At 47.8% G+C, this 10466-nt stretch overlaps 1 protein-coding gene across 1 annotated transcript in view; it reads left to right on the top strand.

Moving 5' to 3' along the window:
- Positions 1-690: 690 nt before the first annotated feature.
- Positions 691-10466, top strand: part of b3gat2 (beta-1,3-glucuronyltransferase 2 (glucuronosyltransferase S)) — a 67148-nt gene continuing 57372 nt past the window's right edge. Inside the window, exon 1 of the mRNA XM_056292042.1 lies at positions 691-1732. Within this exon, the coding sequence (XP_056148017.1) occupies positions 1196-1732 (537 nt within the window). The 5' untranslated portion in view covers positions 691-1195. The remainder of the gene's footprint in view (positions 1733-10466) is intronic.

Here is a 10466-nt window from a genome sequence, read left to right as displayed (position 1 = left end):
TTGATTGATTGATTGATTGACATGCTGCAACCATAGCAACAAGCTATATCAGTAGCATACCAGTAAAAATTCAAAGTTAAGCTTCACGGCTAACTTTTGCTTCATTACCTTTTGATTCTGAGTCCAAAATGTTCAACAACAAAAAAAAAAGTGAATACTTATTTTAAAGTTTTTTTGGCAAATAAGTGTGTGAAATTATTTTACGCACACCTTGGAATGGATTATGCCATACTTACTGTAGAAGAGTTATGGCTGATAACTCTTAATTAAGTGTGCCTTATTGTAAAGTGGGACCAAAGAGACTGAATCCCTTCAAATATACGCCAAGCTCCCTTGTTTTGCTTGTTTGTTTGTTTGCAAACCTTCATCTCCCCATCTCTGTCTTACCTGTCTGTCCCAGCTGGCTTTATCCTCAGCGGGCACCGCCGTGTTTATCTTACAGCACAACAAAGCCTCTCTCTCTCTCTCTCTCTCTCTCTCTATCTCTCTCTCTCTCTCTCTCTCTCTCTCTCTCTCTCTCTCTCTCTCTCTCTCTCTCTCTCTCTCTCTCTCTCTCTCTCTCTCTCTCTCTCTCTCTCTCTCTCTCTCTCTCTCTCTGCCCCCCCCCTCTCGCTCTCTCCCATGATTCTCTCCCCTATCCCAGCTCTCCTCTCTGCGCCCCCCTCCACACATCGCAGTCGCTCTCCTCTCCTCCGCACCTGCTCTTCCTCTTCTTGCTCTCTTTACACACCGACTCTTCTCCAGCAAGTGATGTCTGTCGGAATCACCCACCAGCGGACCGGCCCGTCATCACCACCGCCATCCTCTTCTTTCCAACCGTGCGCCAAAGCGCGTCTGCATGAGGGAATAACGGGTCTTATGAGCTGAGTTGAATTGTTGTGTCGTCTGGGGGGGAAGAGAGGAGGAAACACTTCAGTTTCAGCCGAGAGGAGACTCCGGAGCGACGGGCCGGGGGGAGGCAAGACGGAGCGTTCTGGGAGTTTAAATGAGAGAAGCCGCTTGGACTTCCGATGTGCTAGCTACCTAACCCGAAGAAGACAGAATAGCGGGCTTGGACAGCAGTCGTCTCGGACGGAGTTGGCAGGCGGGAGCGGAGCGGAGCGGAGGAGCTCGTCCGGGGGATGCGCTGTTGCGTCGGACTGAGCGGGAGGGCGCACCGCACGGATGTCCCCCTTCTCCTAACTTCACCACAGCCATGAAATCGGTCTTTTTCAGCCGCTTCTTCATCCTCCTGCCCTGGGTACTCATCGTCATCATCATGATCGACATTGACACCAAGAGGTCAGCCCGGACTCCGGCGCTGGTTGGCCGGGGCGGGCGGGCGCAACGAACCGCTGCCGCCGCCGCCGCGCCGCCGGGTGGGGGAAACCGCTCCGCCCTGCCGGTGATCTACGCCATCACCCCGACGTACACCCGGCCGGTGCAGAAGGCGGAGCTGACGCGGCTGGCCACCGCCTTCCGGCAGGTCCCGCGGCTCCACTGGATCATCGTGGAGGACTCGGCGGCGCGCACGGAGCTCGTGGCGCGCCTGCTGGCCCGCTCCGCGCTGCCTTACACGCACCTGCACGTGTCCACGCCGCGCCGCTTCAAACGGAGCGGCATGCCGCGCGCCACCGAGCAGCGCAACGCGGCGCTCGCCTGGCTGAGACGACACCGCGCGGACGGGGCGGGCAGCGGCGTGGTGTTCTTTGCGGACGACGACAACACGTACAGCGTGGAGCTGTTCGACGAGGTGGGGCCGCCTCCTCCTTTACGGTCAGCCCCTGATAAGTGGGGAGCAAGAGTGTTACATTCACAGGTCGCTTTCCAAACATAGTTGCATCGCGGTCAATTGTAACAGCAGACGGTATGAAGCAGGGATGCACCGATGCTAATACCGGTACCGGTACCGGGTGCGGGTCCGTACCCAGGCTAGGAGGAAATATCGACATCGGAGATGGGTTGATTCACGGCATTTTTGGCAAATGGGAGCCTGTAGGCGATTTCTTTAACCGTGGGGGAAGTGATTTGATCTCAGTTATTTTGCCCGATGACCCCCCCCCCCAAACTAATAGTATTAAGTCTAGTCTGCTCAGCAAAAGTAATGGATCGGGCCGGTGCTCGGTATCGGTCGGTATCGGCAGGGAAAAAAGTGATATCGGTGCATCCCTTATTCCTAACCAGAGTGGCTGTGACCCGTTGGCGAGTGTATGTAGGAGGGGAGGGGTGGGGGTGCATACGAGTGTGTGCATCAGTGAATAAGAGAAGGCTGAAAGGCTGGAAAAAAGGGGGTAAGTGAGTCAGCCAGAGAGAGGAGAAAGAGAGAGAGGAGGGGGTGTATGCATCATTTTAACCCCCAGTCTGTGCTGCTACCTCATTACTTCTCCGTTAGGTCCGCTATACCATTCTAAGTGTGGGGATTGGTGCCTCACCTACACTGCTGTCCAATTTTCTGCTCATCTGCCTGGCACTGACCTGGAATATGAGGATGTACTGAATAAATAGAGCTCTGTGTGTGTGTGTGCGTGTGTGTTCAGAATATGCTGAAGCTATCTTCTACTTGTGTGTGTGTGTGTGTGTGTGTGTGTGTGTGTGTGTGTGTGTGTGTGTGTGTGTGTGCATGTGTGCGTGCACACACTTGCATGTGTTTGTGCACATGTGCAGTTATCCGGCTATATCTTTGTAAGGGCTAATTTGAGTTTTAATCATATGAGTGAAGACATCTTTGCAAAGTGAGGACATTTTGCCCAGTCCTCACTTTTTCAAGGGTCTATTTAAGGGGTTCGGACTCGGGGGTCAGGGTTGAGGTTAGACATGACATTCTGATGATTAAGGTTAGAGAAAGGGAATGAAGGAAGTTAATGAGGGTCTTCACAAGTACAGGTAAATGTGTGTGTGTGTGTGTGTGTGTGTGTGTGTGTGTGTGTGTGTGTGTGTGTGTGTGTGTGTGTGTGTGTGTGTGTGTGTGTGTGTCATTACAGGAGGTTAGTCAGGCTTCAGCCGGGTCCTTCCTTTGTGTAGCGCTGCCAGTCTCACACCCTCTCTGAGCACATCAATGTGCAGTATCAATTTTCATTTGTAGTAAAGGACGGCCGCACTGTCCTTCTCCACTAGACTACAATCTAGACCTCCTGCCAATGAAGAAGAATGAGCCAAGAGACACAGAAAAAGAAACCGTCATAAGAGATGTTCTTTGGTAAAAAGCCTAATCTCTCTGATTACTTCTTTTTAAAAGAAATGTCTGTCCCCAAAAACACCTGCGGTATTTCACTGAAAGGAAAAAAAGAAAAGGGTCACCTTGAAAACATTTTATTTGAATGCTAGTCACTTAATAAATGTCCATCCATCCATTATCCAAACCGCTTATCCTGCTCTCAGGGTCGCGGGGATGCTGGAGCCTATCCCAGCAGTCATTGGGCGGCAGGCGGGGGGACACCCTGGACAGACCGCCAGGCCATCACAGGGCACTTTATAAATGGGATGTGGACAAATTTCCAGTTGAAATATCTGTTTTAGTCCACACTAACCGGGACAAATTTGAAAACCCATCCTTTGCTTTGTCTCTGGTTTGGCCCTCCATCCCCACTAAATCGTAATTTTCTACCGCTGAAAGCGAAGCTTTGTGCATGCGCCCAATATGACAGACTTGAGCGTTTTACTGTTGTTTTTGTGTGTCAGTGTGGACGATGAAATTCTCAAAAACGAGCAGAAAAGCCCAGTGTGAATGGAAAACGTTCTGCCCATTTTCACCCTGACAATGGCATCTTCGGGCGTTTTCAGGTCTGTAAAACCTCGCAGCATCCCTGTCTTCTCTCAGCGTGGCTCTCACGGTTGGGCAGATAAAAGTAGGAGGGGAAAGATTTTCACTGGGAGTGACGAAGAAGGACAGGATTAGGAACAAGTATATATTAGAGGGACAGCCCAGGTTGGACAGTTTGGAGACAAAGCAAGAGAGGCAAGATTGAGATGGTTTGGACATGTGTGGAGGAGAGATGCTGGGTATATTGGGAGAAGGATGCTGAATATGGAGCTGCCAGGGAAGAGGAAAAGAGGAAGGCCAAAGAGGAGGTTTACGGATGTGGTGAGGGAGGACATACAGGTGGCTGGTGTGACAGAGGACAGGAAGAGATGGAAACGGGTGATCCGCTGTGGCGACCCCTAATGGGAGCAGCCGGAAATAGTAGTAGTAGAAGGGGAAAACGTCACCAAATAAACGATGAATAACATCAAAGGAAAAAAAATTCACATTGTTATGTGTAATAAATTCAAATCTTTATTTAGACTGCTTCTAGGAGCATCGCAGACTATTTCTTTATGAAGAATTTGTCAGTTTCATAACATCCAGTTCAGTTAACACATACATTTTCATCGTACCAGTATAAAAAAATCCAATGCAACATACGCAATGCAACGCATCTCAAAAACGATGCACAATGGGCGTCACGGTGGCGTAGTGGTTAGTGCTGTCGCCTCACAAGCAAGAAGGTCCGGGGTTTAAACCCCGGGGTTGTCCAACATTGGGGGGGTCATCCCAGGTCTGTGTGGTGTTTGCATGTTCTCCCCCATGTCTGCAGTGTGTTTTCTTTGGGTGCTCCGGTTTCCCCCACCATCAAAAAGACATGCATGTTAGGGTTACTACTCCTGTCTGTGCCCCTGAGCAAGGCATGGGAAGATCAACTGGAGTTGGTCCCCGGGGTTGTCCAACCTTGCGGGGTCATCTCAGGTCGTCCTCTGTGTGGCGTTTGCATGTTCTCCTCCCCGTGTCTGTAGTGGGGTTTCTCCGGGTGCTCCGGTTTCCCCCACCATCAAAAAGACATGCATGTTAGGGTTACTACTCCTGTCTGTGCCCCTGAGCAAGGCATGGGAAGATCAACTGGAGTTGATCCCCGGGGTTGTCCAACCTTGGGGGGTCATCCCAGGTCGTCCTCTATGTGGCGTTTGCATGTTCTCCTCACCGTGTCTGCGGTGGGTTATCTCCGGGTGCTCCGGTTTCCCCCACCATCAAAAAGACATGCATGTTAGGGTTACTACTCCTGTCTGTGCCCCTGAGCAAGGCATGGCAAGACGAACTGGAGTTGGTCCCCGGGCGCTGCACGGCGGCTGCCCACTGCTCCTAGCTACACAGCTAGGACGGGTTAAATGCAGAGAGGAATTTCCCCACAGGGATAAATATAATATACCAAAATCAAACAAACCAAAAAAAAAAAAAAAAATCAATGCAGAGGCCATGCAATCTCATTAAAATTGAATTACCCTTCTTTGGAGAGTTCCGCACTGATGCAATGGCTGTGACCGGGTCGTGAGATAATAGTACAGGACAGGCATGTAATTTTCTCATATTGTAATGCTTACATATAGTCAAAGTAACTTGTGGTGAAAGCAGTATCATAGTTGCCGTCCTCGCTGGTTGACTCCTATGTGAGGAGTTAATAGCATGCTGTCTTCCTGCTCCTCTGCACAGGTCAGACAGATAGGAGGCTGTCAGACATTCTGAATAAGTTAGCGGAGCTGCCTGCAGGCCTGATACTGATACACATAGTCAGCGGTGGAGTCATCCTAAAAACTTTTTTACTGCTGTTGGATGAAATGTTTCCTGATGTTCACTGATTAGTCTAAAAAATAAAAAACCCATAAAAGCAACAAACATGATGGGCGGCCAAAAGTTACTCTTATAAAAAGTCTTTTAGTGAAACTCTGGTAGCAGGAAGTTGGGACGTGTTCAATTTAAAATAGGAGTGCAAACTGAGCATCAGTGTTGGAATGTAACTAAGTACATTTACTCAAGTACTGTACTTAAGTACAAATTCGATGTACTTGCACTTTACTTCAGTGTGTGCATTTAATGCAACTTTATACTTCTACTCCACTGAATTTCAGAGGCAAATGTTGTACTTTCTACTCCACTACATTTGTCTGACAGCTTTAGTGACTAGTTACTTTACAGATTACCCTGTTTTTTCTGAGCTCATGAAAAGTTGACTCTTTAGAGACACGTGGTTTTCACAGGACAGCGACGCTACAAACATGATGATCTTATAGAGCATGATGCATTGCTGTAGATTAAACTACCCAAAGCCATATAAACTTGTTAAAATTTGCTCAACCTTAAAGATCTACAGCGATAAAATACAACATGCACCTTAATGCAGCAGTAATATTAATCCATATAATGGTACAGGCAGAGACAGGGACAATTTTTCTGCAGAGTACTTTTACTTTTCATACTTTAAGTACATTTTGCTAATAATTTCATACTTTTACTTAAGGCTTTGAATGCAGAACTTTTACTTGTAGTGGAGTATTTTTATAGTGTTTTATAAGTACTTTTACTTAAGTAAAGGATCTAAATACTTCTTCCACCACTGCTGAGCATGCTTCCTACCTGGCGAAACCTCTGAAATGACCAAATAGACTGTTTGGAACGCCGAAATACAACCCATTATGATATCCTCAAAATAACAAAACAAAACCCCCCAGAACACCCACATTGCTGATTGGCTAGGCTGTGAACAAGGCAGTCTCCCCCCCCCCCCCCCCCCCCGAGCCAGCGTGGCGAGTATAGACTGGTCTTCATAGCTCGTGTCTTGAGATTTTGAAGAACTTGTGCACATTTTTTTGAAATTGTTTTTACATTTTAAAGCTTAAATTCGCTACTTTTTCTACATTAATATGGTGGTTTTTTTGGGGGGGATCCCCCCCTTTTCTCCCAATTGTATCCGGCCAATTGCCCCACTCTTCCGAGCCGTCCCGGTCCCTGCTTCACCCCCTCTGCCGATCCAGGGAGGGCTGCAGACTACCACATGCCTCCTCGGATACATGTGGAGTCACCAGCTGCTTCTTTTCACCTGACAGTGAGGAGTTTCGCCAGGGGGACATACCGTGTGGGAGGATCACGCTATTCCCACCAGTTCCCCCTCCCCCCTGAACAGGCGCCCCGACCGACCAGAGGAGGCACTAGTGCAGCGACCAGGACACCAACCCAAATCTGTTTTCCCACCTGCAGACATGGCCAATTGTGTCTGTAGGGACGCCCGACCATGCCGGCGGTAACACGGGGATTCGAACCTTAGATCCCCGTGTCGGTAGGAAACGGAATGGACCACTACGCTACCCGGACGTCCATTAATAAGTTATTTCATCTATTTGAAACGTGATGGCGGTGTGGTGATTCTTTGGGACAGTTCCCACCCTGGTAAACATGGATGCTGGGACCAAAGCTAACACGGACAGTCTAATGTCGTACAAACTACATCACACTGCATGGGAACACTGTTGTACAGTCATGTTGGTTGTCATGGACACATCGGCATCACGTTTCAGCCTGTACCAGCGTTCGTCCTACCCGGTCCAAACATTTCAACAGCGGTTTACGGAGACTGGAGAGCGTCTCCAACCGTGGCACAGATGACTGGCGGTGTTATGGAGCCTGACTCCATCACACATATTTACTGATGGGGGGGGGGGCTGCGTTTTTCATCTGCTACACAAGCAAATATCGTTGACAGAAAGTTGAGCCCTGGTCAGGATGGAAAGAACGGCCTCGTGACTCGTCTGGGTTATTGATCCCGTTGGTAGTGCCAGGCTTTGTGACTTTCAGACCACCGGACAAATAAATGCAAAGTAATGGTCAGAAAGTGTTAACAGCCTTCCTCTCTCCCTCCCTCTCTCTCTCTCTCTCTCGCTCTTTGTCTGCCTCATGAAAAAAACATGTGTAGCAAATGTTTAACAAGTCAACACACATTCCCCCTCTCTTCTAGGCCGCAGAGTCGGGGGCGGGGGGGGGGGGCAGGAGAAAGCTTCATTCTCTATTCAAAGGCAAAGTTAATGGCAGCATTTGTTGTCGCACGTTCGTCAGGTCCTGGTTTGGCTCGCCGTGACGTGCAACACAACGGTTCCTGTCTCCTTCCACCAGCTGAAAGGGTGTTAGCAACAGGAGCGCTGCTCGGTTACTGCCCTCCATCAAGTTATGCACGGCTCACCCCCCCCCCCCCACACACACACAATCTCACTCTCTCACACATACTCTCTCTCTCTCTCTCTCTCTCACTCACACACACACAGACACACTTCCTCCAGTTGTTCTCTGCCAGTGAGTTTGCATTTAGCCCTCAGGAGTCAGCACATTGCCGTGGGGGGGGGGGGGGGGGAGTCTCCTCTCATCACTCCTCTGGTGGTGACTTGGATATTTTGCAGGAGTTTATTTGCTGGTTCGTTATTTTCTGGATAAATGTCATTACCCTCAGGGGTGGGGTGGGCGGGGGGGGTTTCAACTTCAAGTCAGACCGACATCAGCAGTCAGACTGCAGAATCAGATTTAACTCTATATACTACTACTACTACTACTACTACTAATAATAATAATAATAAAATCTATTTATATAGCACTTTCCTAAACAAGGTTAGAAAAGTGCCTCACAAAACAGGATAAAATTGTTAAAAATGTCAACACAGTGTAAGGAAAATTTCAGCATTTTTTTTTATTTGTAAATGACTGATATATGCTATATGATATTAAAATGACTATTATATACACACACATATATATGTGTGTGTGAATATATATATATGTGTGTGTGTGTGTATGTATGCTTTTCATCAGATGGCAATATTGTAGTCAGAGTTTTTCAGATGTGCAGTATCTATACTTAGCTTGATTACGTTTTTGTTATATTTTAAATGATTTTATCCGTCATTAGAAGAATTTATAGACTGTACATCATTTATTGGGAATCTCCACCGACGTAGTAATTGTGACATGACATGGACTATTGTCTCTAGTTGCAGGTAGTTGTAGTTTTATTCCTTCTTTTTTAACCTCATAATGATCAACTTGACTCTCCCAAAATTGAAAATAGGCCTCGTTAGGTCATGTGGAAATGTTGGAATTGAATTTCTTAGAAAGACGGAATTGAAAAAAAAAGAGTCATTTCTCGACCGTGCAACTAAAAGACTTTCAAGTCATTGCAGGGGTAGGACATGTACTCCAAGTACTGCACAGTTTGTTTTGTTTTTTTCAACAAAGTCCAGAGTTTTATTCAGCGAACGTTCTCCCTCCCCAAACAATCCACATCTTTGGGGTTTTCGGTTAAAATGAAGAAATGGTTTGAGAATAAATCCGGCATGGCGGAGCGGAGCAGTGTTTGCTGTGGATGAGCTCTGAAGACAGTCGGGGAGGATGTGATGGACAGCGGATGCGGCTCACAGCTCATCACAACGGGATGAATGAGCCAGAGAGAAAACGGCAAATTCAATTTCTTCAAACCTCAGCGAGCAATTATTATAATTACATAGTGTGGAGGGGGCTGCAGAGAGACAAGTGGGGTGGTTAATGTCAGGGAAGTGAGGCAGAGAGGAATAAAGCTCGCTGAGCAAAATTACCCGAGGCAGCTCGATGGGGCGGGGGGGGGGGTGGGGGGCTGAGAAGATGGGAGGGGTGAGACGAGTCAGGAGAGAGCGAGGACAACAAAGTACTCTGTTTAATGCATCAGATGGCACGGCGGCGCAGTGGTTAGCGCTGTCGCCTCACAGCAAGAAGGTCCTGGGTTCGAACCCCGGGGTTGTCCAACCTCGGGGGTCATCCCAGGTCGTCCTCTGTGTGGAGTTTGCATGTTCTCCCCATGTCTGCGGTGGGTTTTCTGCGGATGCTCCGGTTTCCCCCACCATCAAAAAGACATGCATGTTAGGGTTAATACGCCTGTCTGTGTCCCTGACCGAGGCATGGCGGGAAGAAATGGAGCTGGTCCCCGGATGCTGCACGGCGGCTGCCCACTGCCCCTAGCTACACAGCTAGGATGGGTTAAATGCAGAGTGTAATTTCCCCATGGGGATCAATAAAGTATCTAAAAAAAAAATAATAAAAAAGTCCAATTATTTCTCTCTCTCTCTCTCTCTCCCATTTCTGCCCCTCCACTTCAGACCGCTTCGTGCCATGGTGGTTTTCATTCCAATCCAAAACTTAAACCGTCGGCGGTTTCTCCGAGCGCACATAGATAACGCGCCTGCAGCCAAATACGGGAGAACAAATAGATGAAATCATTCATGAAATTGCACCGACTTGTACCTGCAAACCCGTTTGAACACGTGCATGCCTGCGCACCCTCTTCCCTCTGCCTCCAGAGGGTTGCCATCTGTACCCGCTGTCAAACACACAACACAGAGCACTGATGCAGTGACTCATCCGGCAATGCTGGTGGTTTTCCCCATTCGCAAACACAGCTGCTTATACACAGTATTATATATATATATATATATATATATATATTAGAATGTCTTATATTAGTGTAACTCCTAACTCAAGCATTTTCTTCTATCTATCTATCTATCTATCTATCTATCTATCTATCCATCCATCCATCCATCCATCCATCCATCTATCTTGCACTCTAAATGTTCTATTTAAAATAAGTATTGACTTCATCCTCTGCGTCAACTGAAAGTAGCTCTTTTATTTCTGCTTCAATCTGTTTTTCCATACGTTTTGTAAAAAT

Source organism: Lampris incognitus, chromosome 13 (assembly GCF_029633865.1).
Source record: "Lampris incognitus isolate fLamInc1 chromosome 13, fLamInc1.hap2, whole genome shotgun sequence".
Lineage (NCBI taxonomy): Eukaryota > Metazoa > Chordata > Actinopteri > Lampriformes > Lampridae > Lampris > Lampris incognitus.
Note: the sequence above shows the minus strand (reverse complement) of the source record. Positions and strands in the feature narration are given on the sequence as shown.